Consider the following 19,559-nt stretch of genomic DNA (forward strand, 5'->3'; position numbering starts at 1 on the left):
TGACACTGCTAGATAGTTGTAAGTCATAGTCATAGTCCTACTTTGATCTCATTGCAAGTAAGTCATAGTCCAAGGCCTTCCCCAAGATCCTAAACATTGGTTCGATCTTTGATGATCTAGGATTGATCCACTTCCTTAGACAGCCTGGCGCAGTTGCTCCATGGAAAAGATAGACGGCAAAGGACTTGTTCCTGGGCAGAACTATGGTCCCCTGCCTTGGCTTGGCAATGGGTCTGGTTCATGTTCATGCTAACTGGCTCAACATAAGATAACCCAATTAGCTTTTTGAGATGGACCGATATGGTATCTACACAATCGTAAGTACCTTTGCACAAAGCCGCAGATGGATGGCCTGCATCCAATAATCTATTTAACTATTATAAGAATATAAAGGATCTAATCATTTTTCTAATCCTACAGTTATAATGGCTCTGGACTCGATTTACAATTTCCTTTTTAGGTGATAACATCTTAACAGTTAACAGTTTCTTAAAACAGTTCTTTCTTTTTTTTCCCTTCTTTTAAAATAAAAAATAAAAAATTTAAGGCCATGGCAACTTGATCAGTGAGCATTTCTGATTGTTGGATGAGAACATTTTAACATTTAGGCCAACCTGATGGACATCTTTGACAACTGATATCCCTTTTTATGTCACCTGGCACATGTGATGTTGTGCAAAGGTATGCCTTTTCCACCCAAGGGCTAGCAAGCATGTAGCAATCCTTCCACCGTATCATACAATGACTGCATTTGGAGAAATCACTAAAAGAGCTTTATTATGATACATCTAGGTGTCTTGTAATACGATACATTTGAACTTTGGCCTTTGAATTTGGGGTCATCTTTCAGTGATCCAAATAGCTTATATGGTGTGCTGCACCTTTAATGGGGGATAGGTAGAAAAGATTAGAATGATGTAGACCTGCTGTCTCATGTCCATTTGGACATGGATGGTGCCCTTTATCTTTGTAGAGGTAAAGGGTTGAACTACAATTTCAGGGCTTCTTTGGATTTGCTCTATCTATGGTGAGGCTTATCAGATATATGGCGTTGTACTTTGACCTTGTCCAGTTGAGTCTGAACCTTCAATCCATGTGGTGAACATGGATGGCATGCAAACCAGTTCTCAGCAATGGATCTCTCTCAAAACACCATCAATCATCAGCCTTTTTTGTTTTTCTTTTAAGTTTGAGATGACCACAAAAAAAAAAAAAGTACAAATATTGTTAATGGTTCTAGAACAGGTGCCTTGCCTTGGTTTTGGATGATTATTGCATGCATCTGCTGCATTGTGATTTTTTAGTAGAATCTCATCCTCACCTCACTGTAATGCTTTCTCATAAACACAAGTCGTTGTGTCAACTCAAACGAGTGGCAGCTGAGATTTTTCCAATGCATATATCATATTTAAGAATCACAAATGTACCACTTTCTCATTACTAAATTCAGAAAGGAATGGTTTCATGTATCAGCTATACTATTTCTGGCCAACAGCCCCACCAATTAGATTTCTAGGATTAATCAGTCACTATGTTTTTCACACTGTACTCCATCCATATTAGGCCTTATGACTTGGATGGTTTTGGATGGAAGTGCTTGTATGCCATGTCTGTAATGGATTGGGTTGTCAGCAACCGTGCCTGGGCATAGTGTCAATCTGGATTTTGAAATGGGTGTTGACTAAACACTCGAGATTTATAAAGCAGCTTATTTATGTGCCACTGGGAGACATCAGTGTGAGACGCCTCAGTAAAGCAGTTCATCCATGTGCCACCATGTGCCACAAAAACTGTCAAGAACATGTTTTGGGCATATGAGCAAATTCCAGGGTGGAAAACAACAGATGAACGGTATGGATTGGCCAAGGCATGGCCCAACCTGTCCCAACTGATAATCATGTTGATGTAGAGCAGGTCGCGGACAGTTACATGGCCAAGATGGATCAGAAAAGGCCCGGTCGACGACAGAAGTGATCCGGACCATCGAACCTTAAATCGGGCGTATCTTGCAATCCGGAATGAGTTATCTGACGTAAAATATATGATTTTGGGGTAGAACGAGCTACTGAAGCCAACCAACCCGCTACGCCGGGTTGCGCAGCCCGGAATTGCGAAAAACCCCTGGATCGATGGTCGTTTCCCCGTTTTAATTTCGCTTTTACTATAAATAGTAAGTTTTAGTTTGATTATAACTCTTCATCCGTCGGGCTTTAGGAGTTGCGCCCAACATGAAAAGAGCTTAGAATAATTAGGAGAACGGTTTGGTGAGGCCAAATAGGACACTTACTATTTTTGGCCGAAAACCTTGCGCACTAGTAGACATCACGACCGTCTATAAATAGTAAGTTTACTATTTATAGTAAGTCGCGGATTCTAAGAGTTTGAGTTGTAGTTTGATTCTGATCTCTTTCCCATTGCTTGGTACCCCTATTTAAAGGGTTGTGAACTCGTTTTTATTCATCAATTAATCAATTTCGAATTTATTAGAATTTATTTCTATTTTCTGCTTTCTTTCCTCGTGGATTCGAGAAGTCTCTGTGAGGAGTCCAGAGAAGCTCCGTGGATTCGGAGTAATTATCCCCATCACGTTCATCCCTGCGTCACATGTGCAGAAAGTGGTGGGACCATTCTTGTAAGGGCCTGGGGGATCTTCACCTAGGGGTTTGGCTCATATGGTTTTAGGCATCAAACACCCCTTTTGACTGTGCAACCAAGAAATGAAATGGCATCTTAATAAAAATGACCACTTTCCTTTATTAACTATATGGCAGATTAAAGCTACATTGGAAAAGTTTAATCATCCATCGTTCTCATTGACGTATGGCCCACCTGATTTGTCATATAGAATCCATGAGGGGGGTTGTTTGCTTAGACTGAAGGCAGGTGGCAGGGGGTTGTTTGCTAAAATGCTATATGTATAGTTGTGCTACACAACCCCGAGATTTGGGGGTCAAGTGATCTTGACATATATAAACCCATAAAGTGGGAAGTTTAGCTTGAGTATGCTCAGAAAAGTTGTGAAATCCATGCACTCTTCTGCTGAAGTAATAACAGAACTAATTTCCTTTTGAGATGAACTTTCAGTACTCTATTGAACCCAGTGGTTTTTGTGTATTTTTCAGATCATTTCAATACCTGTCTTTCATTGAAAGTGTAAGGGTATTGTATTGACATGAGAACGTCCCATTAGGTTTTAAATATTCACCAATATTCTGACTGACCTGTCAAGAATTATCCATGTAGCCCTTAATTTCTTGGCAATGTCCAAAGCAACTATCTTTGGTGAAGCTGCAACCACCACCTTTACATTGAACTCAACCTGAGAAGTTCATGCATGAGGTAATCATATTAGCAGTTACCACCTACAAAATGTTTTCCACTATTTGCATCGTAGAAAATCAAGGTACACCACATGGATGCATCCAGAAACATCTACATGCACTATTGTTATGTTATTGATTCTACATTCATATCCATAAATATAGCTTGATAGAATCTGCATATGAGTGTAATATTATAAATTGATGTGCATACACCTGCTCAGGAGAGTACGAACACGTCCTGGCTTTAGAATATCCATACAGTAATCATATGTTCCTTTATATTTGGTGTGATTGGCTTTGTACTCGTATGCATAGCAAGCTCACGAGAGTCGTCACATTTACTAGCTTCAACATATCCATAGTGTGGTGATTGGCTCTACATATATGCATGTTGCTTAAAGCTCCTCACCTGGACATGTCAAAAATGTATACTCAATGTGCATACCCATTGAGTCAGTAGAGGAGAGTGTACATAAGAACTAGCTTCAGCACACCCATACGGGTTGTTGTCTGTCCTTAAGGGCGGAATCAGTAGAGGCAGCCATTTGTTTAGCTATTGTAAGAGCTTGGACAACGAGAGAGAGAGAGAGAGAGAGAGAGAGAGAGAGAGAGAGTAACATGCTGTAGTGATACTCTTCCATCATCCTTGTGACTGCTTCTTTGATGATTTTCTTGTATCCCACTGAGAACAAGGGAAGTGGTAAAAAGAAGAGAGTGGTAAATACCCGTTTTCTATGATATGCTAGGCTGAATTTGTTCTGTTTGTGTTATTTTCCCGTTCCTTTTATCTATTTCTGGAGAAAAGCATGAATTCTTACAGAGATTCTTGGCTCCCATGAAAGGAAACGTACTAGGAGTATTAACCTGGTGAAGAACACCAAGGAGTATGAGTGCATCTCCGGGCTTAAGTTGTAAGCCCCGCAAGATCCATTTGATTGTGGTCGAATTGATGTTTCTCAATGCATCCTGGATCACCACCACCCTCTTGGCCGCCTCTGACATGGTGCTTCCTGTTGATGGATCTCCAGCTGTAGATATTTATGGTGTTGATGTATTGATACAATGATCCGTGGCAAAACTAATCAAGAAAAGGTTGATCTATGGAAATTGAGCGTCTGGTTTGGATGGTTGTCAGGTGAAATCTGGGCTTTGTCGCCCAAAAACCTGATATTTCAATGATTAAATGTATGAAATGCTGGAATTTTGATTGGTAGGCAGTTCTAAAAATCCTGCAAAGGCTAAACTCTAGGATTTTCAGATTGATTTTGGGATGTCTAAATCCTTTAGATTTTAGGGCCTGTATTATCTCTGTGTGGACTTCAGAAACGCAAGAAAAAGGTGTAATTTTTTTTTTTTTTATTTTGGCGATTTTAGGACTTCAGTTTCTGGGATATACAGAGCAATTAGTTGAATTTCAGAACTAGAGCTCTGAAAATGTTAATCAGATGAATATCAGATTGGTTTTTGGGAGATGGATTTTTCCTGCTTTGAGATTTAGATCTGAGGTGGTTCATAGGAATTCATGTTTTTTTATTACGGAAACCCAGGAATTCTAATGTCAAGATCTCAGCTATAGGCTCTCTGGACAGCGGATTTTTGGAGACCAGATTTTCGAATATTCTAATGAAAAGAAAAAGAAGGAAAAAGAATGAATATTTTTGGAATCACGGATTTTGAACAAGTAGCAAACCAGCTTCAGTTTTCTGAAATTGAGTCAACGGCTGATATCTAAAGCTAAAGAACACCTTTGTGTCCTGAATTGAGATTGAGAAGAGCCCAAACAGACCTAGGATCCTGATGATTCAGACGATAGAAAGGCCCAAAAATAGACTACCTTCACAGGTTCCACGAGCAAAGAGAATCCGGTTAGAGATTGAGTGCTCAACTTCTTCACATGTTTGTTCTCTTTACAATACAATCCTCTCCCCTAAATCTATTTCGTTGACCGTCACCGTAGATGTTCAATCTTGTTTGACTTACTTCTTGACATGTTTGTTCTCTTAAATTTGCAGATAGAGACTTCGGTAATGATCGTTGTACATGGGTACCAATGCTGCTTGGTTGCAATGATGTGTGGACAAAGAAGCTGGAGATAGCTGTATTGGCCAAGCAAGGAGTGGACATGGAGATTTTTTTATTTTTTATTTTTTATTTTTTAAAACGTATTCGAACAATTTTCAACTTATTATTGTAAATACTATATTTTTTTTCTATTATAAAGTCGTATAATATTTGTTTAATATTCATTTCTAATTGTACTGCAACATGCTTTGGGTTTCAGTTTTTTATTATTATTATTTAAAAAAAAAATACAGGTTCCAATTGAAAAACAAAATTACAGGCTTTTGTCAGTGGTTGCACGGCTTTTACTAGCCCTAAATAAGGAAAAATATTGTTCCCAAAATTGAGGGTGTAGAACAGGTTTGAAATTAAAAAATTGCGACAGTTTTAAACCGTTCCTAATTTTTTGCGACGCCCTATTTAAGCACTGTTTAAAACCGTCCCTAAATAAGGAATTTGGTGTTGTGGAGATTGGTGCATCATGCTATCTGCATTTTGATGTGGAGGGGGATTCGTATTTGCTACAATTTGTAATCTGGGGTACATCTTAACAAACCTAAGGTTTTCAAATTTTTTATAAAGTTTGTGAAGATGTGTATGATTATCCATGTCGTGGATATATATAATGCTTCTTTTCATTGCAAAGAAACAACGGCCCATTTTCTGAGGTGTTGTCACCAGATTTTGGGCCAACAGATGCAGTTGATCATGAATGTATTTGGATCAAGGATTAGACTGCGGGTTTAGACCTCATCTCTTCTTGTTTGGGGTAGTTCTATTTATAGAATCCTTGGGCGGTTCTAAAACTGTCGTGTCTTAAAGGGATAAGCTGGAGAGTCCCAATTTGGGTAGGAAATTACTTCCGAAAGTGTCGTCAATCCCACTTCAGCCGGCATGATTTTCGATCAAAATTAGGTCAGGCCCTCTTTTTTGGTATCCGGTGTGTAATCCCCTCCGGGTTACTTGTACCGTCTTGGCGGTGGTCGGTTAGGTGAGCTCAATAGTCAAGGAAAACTTGGATCTTGAGCTCCTTGCCTTACAGGTCCTTCACCTGTGTTGTAGACATTCATGGTGAGATGAATCTTTCCCCACTGAGCTTTGTTCTCAAACAGCTTAGCCCGGGCGTTCATCCCTTTGTCAGGAGAGTTGCTCATCCGTCTCGGAACCCTCTACTCTGAACAACTCAACTCAGCTCAAAAACTTGTCCTGGGTCCTTGACCACCTCGGTATGGATTCTCTTGTAGTTGGTCGATCATTCTTTTCGAATGAGGGACTAGTTCAGTTTTCCTCATAACAATTGCCCCCCACTTCTGAGCTCGTCATGTACGAGTTCATGTAGTAAGATCTCAAACTGATATGAAACAATGGGAATTCAAATTCAAAATGTGAGTTGCCCAGTCTTTTTCAAATTTTAAATTAAGTTTGGGTTTATCATTTGTTGGTAGAGGGCGGTAGCTGAAAAGTCGGCGGCGGGTGCATAAACTAAAAGGGCATGATTACTAACGTAACGTATGAAGGGGCGTGCATTTATGGTGGATCGCTGCCTCAGATTCTGAACAAATCAGAAGGTGATAGCTATCATGTGGGCCATTACATATTTGTTTGGGTGAATTCCCTACTGCCACATGGAGGGGCACGTCCATCAAAGCGTCACTTCTGATGCTTATGCTAACACATGGCACTGCATGGAAATAAATGCGGTACCAAGGAATTCTATAAATACCTCTGATTTTCTACTTCTCCCCATTTGTTGATTTGGGAGGCTCGAGCTCTGCCAACCTACACCTGATCTAGTTCTCCTTCCCCGATCTCCGAAGTCCTCCAGATCCTATGAATTTTCGTGCTGGAGTACCCTTCCGTTATGTCCCTGACTTCTATCTGCTCCCCTTCCCTTCTATTTTTTTTTTCTTTCACCTCCTCTAATGTCCTCCGGGGAAGATTCCAGGGCAACCGCTTTCTCCAGTCTATTTCAGGAGGAATCAGTGGGTAATAGCTCTGAATCTAAGTCTACACCATCTGTAAAGTTTGATCCTCAGGATCCCATTCCTTTGCCCGAGGTGGAACCACCATCAAGGGTGGAACCATGAACTGAGGTAATCTCGTCGTAACGAGTTGAGCCGGTTTTCTCGTCTTTTAGAGATATGGCCCTTACAGCCAATATTTTTCTCTAGGTTGCAGGCAGCTGAATTGTAAGCTTTTAGGTCCAAATACATGATTCCCAACTCAGTGGGGCTTCGAATTCCCCGAGCTGGAGAAGTTCGTGGCTAACCTCCCAAGGGGGAGGTCGCCCTATACCCAGTGTTCTTCACTTGTGGTCTTCGCCTACCTCTTCATCCTATGGTGAGAGAGGTACTTCACTACTTTAGAGTCACCCCGGGGCAACTGAACCTTAACGTTTAGTGAGCTGTCTTTGGCTGCTACATCCTTTAGGAACTAGTCAAAAATTCTGAGCTCACGGTGGATGAGTTCTTCTTGTACCAAGCCACGAGAAACCCTGGCTCTCATAGTTGGTATTATTTCTCTTCTTGGTCACGCAAGGGTTAGGCTATTATTATCAACAACCTCTCCTCCAATAAGGGTTGGGTGGACAAGTGTTTCTTTGCGACTGGAGAATAGAAGGCTCCTATGGCAGAGATGGAGGGCTTACAAGCTTGGGTCCCTACCTCCTTCACCCCCACAAGTTAGAACACATATTGAGATGTTGTATTTAAACTTTGTTTACTTTCTCCTTTAGTGCTGACGTTTAGTTCTTTTCCTTCTGTAACTTTTTCTAAATTATAGCCTAGTCTTTTCGCCTTCCATCTACTCCAAATCAAGATTGCTTGAGAGTGACTTGCTGCTCAGCGAGACTGTAGAAAACTGGTCACTCTGTAGCTCCTACATCAGTTCGGCCTTACTCCGGTAGGTAAATCTCCTTACATGAGTTTGCTCATGGCCGATGATCTTTTAGATAAGCTTTCACATGTACTGACTTTTCTCCATTGCCTTTACAACGACGTTGGATCGTCCTCAGTCTCAAAAGAGTAAGCTTCCGTCCAAGGCTGAGTTGGAGAGACTAAAGGACGTAGGGTAGAGGGCGACCTCATTTGTGGCTCCTCTTGCCACCCCTCTCAAAACTGCCGCCCTTGCCTCCAACTCACCAACAAGTGAGGCACCTGCTTGAGCTGTTCCTATAGCAGATCTAGCTGGGATTGGAGGGGGTGTTGCCGTTGCGCCCCTAACGCTTGTCCACTCGAAGTGATAGAGTTGGTCGCACCTTCACTGAGGGCTGAGAGAGTTCGAGTTGAGGAGGTCCAGGGTAATGAGGTGCCTCTAAGCACCAAAGCTCAGCCCCCGAGGAGGTCGCTACGAGGGGCCCTCGTCTTCCTTAATTTTAAGGCATTTAGTCGTGCTCCTGGGTTGGGGGCGGGACCAATTTCTCGAGGAGGAGGTAAACTCCTTGTTATCTCTGTCTCGGCCATCAAGGTACGTTGGTTGCCTGGATAATGTAATTTTTTTCTTCTACTAACCTTGGTCTTCTTACTATTGCAAGAGGCCATTAGGATCATAGCCCTTTGGCAATTTTCTCTTGACTTGATGGCTAGGGTCAAGGAGCCAGACCGCCTAGTTAACATTGCCTGAACTAACCTCCAAGCGAAGGCCCAGGAGTTGGTGACGGCCATGATGAATTTGGAGGCACTTCGCGACACCCTTTGCGTATTTGAGGAGGGGCGGGAGGCCAATCTATCATATATGGCAAAGGAACGTCATTGGAGTGTTGTGCTGATGGCCAGGAAGGCCAAGTTGGTGGTCAAGGTAGCGAGTCAATGACCAGGGCAATCGAGGCAGAGACCAATATCCCAACTAGAGAGGCACCGACGGTAGAGGCTTACGAAGTCTCCGAGGACTATCGGACAGAGTTGGAGGTCTTCAACGCCGGCTTCGCTAACTGTTGAGAGGAGATCCATAGGTGGTTCCCCAAGCTTAGCCTATCGTGGCTAGATGAAGAGGTAAGCTTGGTGGAGAATGTTGCTGCTAGTCGGGTAGCCCCTAAGCCAGGTATGGGCAAAATTTATTTTTTATTTTTTGTTTTGTTTTATTTTATTTTATTTTATTATTTGAATAAGACTGTTTGTTTTTTAAGGATTTTTATGAAATTACTTTTGTTTGTATATCTGCTTAAGTCTTGCCTCTATTTGTATATACCCCCCCCCCTGGGTGCTCGGAAGTGAGATTGTGGGGCTTAAACCATTTAAGAGTCTTCTCGGAAATATTTAATCTCAAGCACTTAGGTCGGTGTTGAATGTTTGTCTCTAGGTTATGCCCATTGGGTTCATTACCTTATCAAGGTAAGGAGCTCAGCTGGAGGGTGCCTTTCTCGGCCTTTTCTTCTCCTTGAATTCCTAGCCTCTAAGTTCTTCACAGTTGGAAGGGCACCTCCTTAGGTTTTGCCCTTTCCTAGGCTCTTTAGCCACTGCGCTTGTCACTTATGGACGGTAGATCGTCGGTATAGGAAAAACATGTTTTTTGATTCATAAAAGATTTTTACAAGTAATTAACACCTGAGGTGTTTTGTCGACCTAGCACGCCTGAGGTGCTTGTAGAGTTCGATCTGATCAGTATCTACTGATAGTAGATTTCAAGTGATATGCGTTCTAAGGATGAGGTAGGGCTCGTACCTCTAAATTCCCCAGTCGATGTGTCCCTAGTCGAGCTATACTGGTGACTTTGTAGGGTCATTCCCAACTTGGTCCTTGGGCTCCCGAGCTGGGCTCCTTCGTGCTCAGAGAGACCTCTCGAAGCACTAGGTCTCCCACCCTGAATCTTCGCTGCTTCACCCTTGAGTTGTAGTGTCGAGTAGCTCTCTACTAGTAGGCGACGACGCTTACCTATACATTGTCTCTGAGTTCCTCGAGCATGCCGAGACTCAGTAGGGCATCCTGATTTCCACTGGGACCACTGCCTCTGCATCGAAGGCTAGTGAAAAGGAGGTTTCATCGGTAGTCGTTCGGGCAGTGGTCTGATATACCCCTAAGACATGTGGTGGCTCCTTAGCCCAAGCTCCCTTGAATTTCTCGAGCTTAGTCTTAAAGTGGTCTTAATGATTTTGTTGACCGCCTCTATCTAGTCATTAGCTTGTGGGTGCCGAGGTGAGGCAAAGGCGTTGTGAATGCCAAGCTTCTCACACAATCCTTGGAACCTGGCGTTGTCGAACTGCATACCATTGTTGGTACACAATAGTGTAGGGGTATGCTGAATCTGTAGATGATGTTCGTCCAAATGAAGTTAGTCATTTTTTGTTCGGTGATCCGAGCTAAGAGCTTGGCCTCAGCTCGCTTTGTGAAGTAATTGATGGCGACGATAGCCAACTTGGTCTGCCCCTTACTGGTCGGTAAGGGTCTGATGATGTAGACTCCCCATTGTACGAAAGGCCAATGCTTACTCATCAGGGTCAACTTCTCGGGCAATTGTCTCGGCACCACACAAAGAGTTGACATTTGTTGCATTTTCTAACAAACCGCTTGGCATCGCCATGCATAGTAAGCCAATAGTATCTCTGTCAAACTGCCTTGTGTGCCAAGGCTCTCCCTCCCAAGTAGTTTCTGCAGACACCTTCATGGTTTCTCTCATTACATACTTGGCCTCTTCTGGTCATAAGCACCTCAGGTAGGGAAATGAGAACCCTTTCTTGTATATGACGTCCCCTAGTATTGTGTATCGAGTAGATTAGTATTTGGTTTTTCGAGCTTCTAGTTTGTCTTCGGGTAGCTCGCCTGTTGTAGATAGCATATGATTGGATCCATCCATCTCGGTTCATGTTTGATCGGGAGGGCTGCTTTCTGGTTGAGATGACTAATGCTCTGCTCGAGGAGGAATTCAATCAGGACAATCCTAACGAGGTTGGTATCAATGTCCGAGGCTAACCTGGCCAAAGAGCCCCCATTGGCATTCTTGCATCCCGAGACTTGTATGATTTCATATTCCTTAAATTCTTCAGGTAGTTCGCGAACCCTGATTAGGTAGGTGATCATCTTTTCGCCTTTGGCTTGGTATTCAGTGGTTACTTGGTTGACCACCAACTAAGTCATTATAGAATTTCAGTTTTTTGGCTTCCATTGTCTTTGCTAATTGTCCACCTGCTATGAGCGCCTCGTATTCGACCTCGTTGCTCGAAAGTTGAGTCATAGTGTGTATTCAATCTTGACTTGGTCGGGCGAGGTTAGGATCAACCCTGCTCCACTTCCCTGGGCATTTGAAGACCTATTTACATAAAGGGTCCATGTTTGTGGTGTTGTGCTCTGCTCGATCCTCTCTATGGGTGGTTGGCCTATAGGGTAGGTAAATTATGTAATAAAGTCAATGATGGCCTACCCATGGATGGTTGTTCGAGTTTGATATATGATGTCAAATTCACCGAGCTCGATCGCCCACTTAACGAGTCAGCCCGATGCCACGGGTTTCTACAATACCTAGTGAAGGGGCGGATTAGTTGGGACATTATGGTATGTGCCTGGAAGTACAACTTAAGTCGCTAGATGATGCGACCAGGGTTAGGGCTAGCTTCTCTATATCTAGGTAGCGCGTCTCTACATCGACCATGACTTTGCTCACGAAATAGACAGGTCGCTTCAGTTGCTTAAAGAATGACAAGCACTTGTTTGTGGCTTGAAATACAAATCTATTTAGTGCTGCCACTCTGCCCGTGAGGTGTTAGATCTTTTTGTTGAGCTGGGCGAGCTCATTTCTATGAGAGTCTGAATTTTGTTAGGATTCTCTTCGATCCCTATCTGGTGGTCCATGAAACATAGGAACTTACCCAAGATGACGCCAAATGCACATTTTCTTGGTTTAAGTTTCATCTGGTATCTCCTTAGGATCCTGAACATCTCTATCAGGTTCGCCACATGGTCCTCGGCCATGGTGCTCTTAATGAGTATGTCGTCGACATAAAGTTCCATAGTTTTCCCGATCTTCTTGGTGAACATCTTGTTCACTAGCTTTTGATACGTTGATTCGGTCTTTTTCAACCTGAACGACATGGCTCGGTAGCAATATAACCCTCTATTTGTGATAAAGGTGGTCTTCTTCTTTTCATGCTCATACATGCCGATCTGGTTGTATCCTAAATACGTGTCCATAAAAATGAGTGTGTACCCAGCGGTAGCATCTACCAGCTAGTCTATCCTCGGTAGCGGAAAACTATCTTTTAAGCAGGCCTTATTCAGGTTGGTGTACTCCACACAAACTCGTCATTTGCCACTAGCCCTTTTCACCAGCACCACATTGGCAAGCTAGTTGGGGTATTGTACTTACTCGATGAAGCCAACCTCAAGGAGCTTGTCAACCTTTTTGTTGATTGTGACGTATCTTTCTATGTCAAATGCTCATTTTCTCTGTCAAACAAGCTTGTGGTCGGGGTATACGTTCAATCGATGGACCGCAACTCTTGGGTTTATCCCATGCATGTCTTAGTGAGACCGTACGAATACATCAGTTTATTCTCTCAGAAGGTCTGCTATTTTTGCTTAGAGTTGGAGTTTGAGCAGTGACCTGATTTGAACTGTCTGAGCTGGGTTGGCTTCGAAGAGCTGCACTGGGATGAGGTCTTCAACAGGTGATCCCCTCTCACTAGCTTCCTCCCTAGGATCAAGGGAGGTGACCTGCATTATCTATTGTTGTTGTGCTCTTCCTTAGAGAGTTGTCGAACAATATTGTCGGCCCTTATGCTAATCTCCTCGAAGTCTACTGACACCATGCTTGGTCGGGAACTTCATGGCAAGATGGTAGGTAGAGAGTATGGCTCGCATGGGATTTAAGGATGGTCTGCCTAGGATTACGTTGTGCACCGAGGAGCAAATCTACCATGAGAAAATCTACCATGGTGATGACCTGATTGGAGACATCTCTTGCTATCATCAGTGAAAGGATGCTCCCTTCCAAGGTCACGTTCTCTCCTACGAAGCCGAATAAAGGGGTCTGCACAAGTCACAATCTCGATCAACCAACTCCCATTTTATCCAAGGTGATTGTGAACCGGATGTTTACCAAGCTGCCTATATCGACCAACTCTGATATACCTCGTGGTTGGCAATGGTTATGGCGACCACGAGTACGCCGTCGTGGGGGTGTTGAATCCCCCAAGTATCCTCCTTTGAAAAGGCAATCGTGTATGAGCCTATCTTGAGTTCTTTCTGAGGGCAGCCGGTGAGGTTTACTTGATGGACCTCATCAGTGTTTCTTGCACTTTGAGCATGAGTTTGGCGTGCTTGAATTGAGTCACCACCTGTAGCGGGTCTACCAAAGATGGTGTAGATTTTTTTGATTGGATCGTTTTCATTGTGCTCCTTACGCTGCTGTTGTTGAGGAGCTGGTTGGTTTTCTCTGTGCCTAGCAACAAATTTGCATGGGTATCCTCTTTGAATAAGGGATTTGATGTCTTCCTTGAGATCGAAGCAATCAATTGTGTTATGGTCGTGGTCGCGATGGAAGTGACAATATTTTTTCCTATCTATTTTATCCGGATCAGCCCTCATCTTATTAAGTCACTTTAAGATTCTTTTTCTCTTTAACCTCCATGAGAACTTGCTCTAGCATAGTGTTCAATGGATTGTACTGGAGAAACTAGCTTTTTAGGACTTAATCAGCCCTCAGACAAGGATCCCTCCTTATTCTCCTTCCTCTTCTCGTCTCTTACTGATCTACCCTCACCCTGGGCATCTTTGCGGGTGCTAAACAATTCCTCGACATTAAAGTATTTTTTAACTCGGATGAGGAGGTTGGAGAAAGTCGTTAGGGGTTTTTTGCCAAGGAAAAATAGGAAATTTCCTCGTCTGAGCGCATCCATCATTGTTGTGAGGGCTACTTGGTCGAAATAACCATCTACCTGAACGGCCTCAGCATTAAACCAGACGATGTAGCCTTTCAGTTGCTCGTTCTCCTTCTAGGCTATTGTGAGGAGGTGAGTTACTGGCTTCCTTATATCATTATCTCTCATGAGTTGGGTGGTAAAGTGAAATGACCAAGCTATATGTCCTAGAGGGGGGGGGGGGGGGGTCGGGGGGTGAATAAGTCTATGCCAAATTTAAAATAAATATAGCGAAAATAAAAATAAAAAGAGAGAGAGAGAGAGATAGCCAAATAAATAAATCAATACACAATGCTGAATGCAATCTCAAAATATTGATTGTTCTAAGGACAACCATGCACCATAAAAATGGCAGGGCAACCTTACTAGAACAAATAAAGAAACTAAATCTCAAACTAATAAAGAGATAGCAATGAATAAATTGCAGAAATATAAATCTAAACTATTACAACATTCCCCACTGAGCTTGAAATAAAATGATTACAACATTCACATCCACATATACATCCCACAAATGAATAATTAAATATGTGAAATATAAACCACATAACCACAAAACAGAAAGAATTATAGTGGTTCGCCTGTGTGTACACCAACTGTTAATAAACAGCCACACAACTACTCCACTCCTAATATCCTTACACAGGGGATATCAGCGTTCACTATCAAAGATAGGTTTTCCAGGTTCACCCAAAACCTTCACAATTGTGTCTTTCTCTGTGGACTTACACAATTAAAAAAAAAACCCTCTTCTAAGTTTTCCTGGCTCTCCTCAGATAACCAATACAATGAGATTTTTTTGGCAAATCCTAAAAGAAAACCAAATGAAAGTAAATTACATAAATGTAAAATACTTGAATTTCTCCTTCATTGTAGCAGCCAGAACCAAGTCAGAGTAAAGATTTGAATGACAAAGTTCAATGTCCAATACTCACTTTATAATGGTTCTAGGTTCTAATAGATTTTAAATTAAACCAAATAGGGCTAGCTCTAATTTATTTTGATTCCAGAAAAAGAAAAAATGAAACTTCCTCTTTTTCAGATCAGATTGGAATACAAGAAACAAAATCAATTTGAAAAGCTAAAGAAAGAGAATATTAAACATGCACACTTAGCTTAAATGGAGCACAGACTTATCTCTCAGAAGGTCGAATTAAATTAGCTTGAATTTCATTATTTTATTCTGAGATTCGTGCTCTATTTATAGGTGAGCAAATCACGTCTTCGACTAGTCTAAAGATCTCTACGACTGGTCGTAGAACCAATAGATATTTGAAAATTCAGGCGCGATAAGATCTGGCAATTTCACGACTGGTCGTAGGTGGTTTACAACTGGTCGTAGGTCTCCTTCGACTGGTGGTAGGTTGCTCACGGCTCGTCGAAACTAGCCAAATTTCAACACTGTACTTTGGGTCATAGGACTACGACTGGTCGAAGAAATAGTCGACATTGTTCATACGACTAGTCGAACAGACCCTAAGACTAGTCGAAGCCTAACAGAAAATTTCTGAATTTTACAACTAACTTACGACTGATCTAGGAAATTCTTAGACAGGTCGAAGTAGTGCTAGGACTAGTCGAACAAAGTCCAGGACTAGTCTTAGAACAGACTAAACTCACTTATATAAAACATATGAATTATGTATCTAAAATGGCCTACTCTAAAGGTCAACCTAAGGTCAGTCATACCTCAATAGTGAAGTAAGGACATTGAAACTTAGATACGAGTGACATTTGAAAGTAGCGAAGCTTGAAGTCTTGATGTAGCTCAAACTTGAAAGCTTCTTGAGATCTTGAGGTTGAACTTGAAAGCTTCTTAAGATCTTACATTATCTTTATCATGAATTAAGTCGAACAATCTCATTTTCTCGAGTCTTGACTTGTGAACAGTGCTTGTCAATCAAAGCTGATCTTGAGTTGAGCTTTGTTCTTCACATATGCAAGCTTCATAACAGTCTTTGGCACCACAAATTTGACAACAAAAAGGGGCTATAAACTATAGCACTTACAATCTCCCCTTTTGTCAAATTAGTGACAAAACACACTTCCAAGATATATTACATAACGCAGAATATCTGATTAAAGAATCATGCACCAGTTGTTATCGACCGACATACTAACATGATCCTGCAAACCTTTAAATCAATATTCAACATAACCTACAGTCCACTTCTGCACATACTCCCCCTGAGTAACATACATAAAAAATACTCCCCCTGAGTAACATACATCAAAAACGCAATGCTACTCCCTCCTCATAACATAATCATTAGACACATCCATATCCATTCTCCCCCTTTTTGTCACAATAGGACAAAGGAAGCACAGAATAGATGGATGAGGAGAAATAAGTAACGAGATATATGAGAGGTAACAAGACAAGATATGAGTAACCAGTATAAACAACCCACATAATTCATAAACTGAGCTAAGTCAAAGATAGCTACAATCTCAAAACCAATTAAGCTAGCATAAGAGTAATAAAGTTATAACAGACTAGAAAACTTAAAAGAACTAATCTGAACCAGATGAAGGTGCGGGGATGGAAGGATCAAGTTGATGCATACCCTTGTTCAAGCGCCTAAGATATTTGCGCATATACTTGAATTGTAAATCATGGGCAACAAACATGTTTTCCATCTTAACATTCATATTCTCAACCTTATCTTCCAATACACGCAGACGTGCATCAAACTCAGGCTCATAATCTAGATCATTAGAAGAATCAGATTCAAGTTCGTCAAAAATATCATCCATGTTAATATCATTAGGAGAAAGATCACTAACTTCTTCCTCATGTTCAGCTTCAGCATTGCCAACACCAGCACCTTGGCCAGGAAGGAAATCAAGCTTCATCTTGTTGATACTAGAATTGTTAAACATCAGATGATGGATAGGAGCCTCTCCAACCGGCATATCGACTAACATATACGTAACTAACACAGTCATCAAATAACCAAAAGGAATGTCACTGTAACCTAAATGGAATCGAAACTGAATAATAGAGTGACAAATCAAGGATGGTAGACAAACATGAGCACTGTTGGCAACAGCATAAAGAACATGAACCATGAAGGAAGTCAATTCATATTTATTACCCGAATGAGGATACAAGTTAGACACAAATTTTGTGAAGAACTCTGTACTTGGATAACAGATACTTTGAGGGAAGCGCATTCCCTTTATGTGTCCATTGAACATCCAAATTGCATAAATCTCTAGTGAGCATATGTTTTTCAGTTACTGAGAATTTTTCAGATAAGTTATAGATAGGAATGGCCTCATCATTCACAGGAATTTCCATAAGAGCTGAAATCAAAAGATGATCAACATAAAATGGTCCTTCTCTTGTGGATATCTTAAAAGATAAATTTTCCAATGAAAAATCACTTATGCATGCGAACATGGACTGGACAATGGACCGGTATGCTGGCCCACCCCAATGCAATAAGTTATACCAACTTACAGCTTAGAGAACAGGAAGGATATCAAAAGGAGCAACATGATTAGTATCAACAGGATGTTCAACAATAACATTACGCAATTTGATGTCCCGAACATAAGATGGATCGTCCTTGGGAGCCTGAAGATGACGCTTAGTAATAGGGGGTGATCTAAAGGAAGAAGATGGACCACAGGATGTTATCTTTCTCCCTTTAGATGCCATTTGCAACATGGATTTCAAGAAAATAAAGAGTTGCAAAGGATTGAGAAGAGGGTTTTCTCAAATCAGATTTTTCAAAAGAAATACCTCAAATCTCAACGAAATTTGAAATAGATAACTTCAAGAGTAAAATAGAAGTAATCTAGACACAAATCTATAAGAAAAATACAAATAAAGCACTAACCATGAAGATTTTGAAGGAAGGGTTCGACTAGTCGGGTGTCGGCTCGTTGGAGAGTGAAGTGGAAATGAAGAAGATGAAGCATTTTTCTCAATTTTAAGTGATTCACGCGATTCACGACTGGTCGTGGATGTACACAACCGGTCGTAACACGACTGGTCGTGTATACTCACGACTGGTCGAGTACCGGCCAAAAATCTGATTTCCAGCATTATATACAAAAAGTGAAATCTAATCAAGAAAATATATACAATATGATACAAATAGGCATAAATACTCATTTTAAAATGCACATGCCAAGATCAAATTTCATTTTGTTAAACCTGCTTTTGTTGAGCGGTTTAGTGAAAATGTCAGCACGTTGATTCTCGGTAGGGATATATTCCAAAGATATAACCTTTCTTCTACTAATTCTCGAATATAATGAAATATAATGTCAATGTGCTTAGTACGAGAATGCTGAATTGGATTTTTCAAAATATTTATGGCACTGGAATTATCACAATATAATAACATAGAATCCTGTTTAATTCCATAATCACTTAGCATACGTTTCATCCAAACAAGCTGTGTACATGCATTACCAGCTGCGATATATTCAGCTTCAGCTGTTAAAAGTAATATAGAACTTTGTTTCTTGCTAAACCAAGAAATTAAACAGTTTTCAATATAAAAGCAACCACCACTGGTTGATTTTCTATCATCAAGATTACCAGCCCAGTCAGCATCCGAGTACCCAGCTAATTGAACACTAGTCTCATGTGGATACCAGAGACCTAGATTAACAGTACTTATGACATATCGCATAATCTGCTTGACAGCAGTCAAGTGTGACTCTCTAGGATCAGACTGATATCTAGTGCAAATACCAACGCTTAGAGCGATATCGGGTCTACTAGCAGTTAAATACAGTAAACTACCAATCATACTTCGATATAATTTCGGATCCACATTTTTACCTGTAGAATCTTTTGAGAGTTTCAAAGTTGTACTCATAGGAGTATCAAAATTCTTACCATTCTCAAATCCAAATCTCTTAATCAAATTCATAGCATATTTAGATTGAGAAATGAACATTCCATCAGGTTTTTATTTTACTTACAACCCAAGGAAATAATTCAATTCTCCAACCATGCTCATTTCAAACTGAGATTTCATTAAATCTGCAAACTCAATAGTCATGTTAGTACAGGTAGATCCATAAATGATATCATCAACAGAAATATATACTATTAAAATGTGATCATTATATTTTTTAATAAATAGAGTCTTATCAACACATCCCATTTGAAAATTATGGCTTAATAAAAACTTTGTTAGTTTCTCGTACCATGCCCTAGGAGCTTGTTTTAAACTGTAAAGTGCCTTTTTAAGGTGATACACATGATCAGCATTTTTGGGGTCTTCAAAACCCATCGGTTGTTCAACATAGACTTCCTCATGCAGATCGCCATTTAAAAATGTACTTTTTCACATCCATTTGGT

General features: G+C 41.0%; 1 protein-coding gene across 1 annotated transcript in view; it reads left to right on the forward strand.

Annotated features, from left to right (window-relative positions):
• LOC131246269 (uncharacterized) overlaps positions 1-12,361 on the forward strand; it is a 50,511-nt gene extending 38,150 nt beyond the window's left edge. The window contains exons 4-5 of the mRNA XM_058246209.1: positions 5,336-5,439; positions 12,239-12,361. Of these exons, the coding sequence (XP_058102192.1) occupies positions 5,336-5,439; positions 12,239-12,361 (227 nt within the window). The remainder of the gene's footprint in view (positions 1-5,335; positions 5,440-12,238) is intronic.
• Positions 12,362-19,559: the final 7,198 nt, after the last annotated feature.

This window comes from Magnolia sinica, chromosome 1 (genome assembly GCF_029962835.1).
Source record: "Magnolia sinica isolate HGM2019 chromosome 1, MsV1, whole genome shotgun sequence".
Lineage (NCBI taxonomy): Eukaryota > Viridiplantae > Streptophyta > Magnoliopsida > Magnoliales > Magnoliaceae > Magnolia > Magnolia sinica.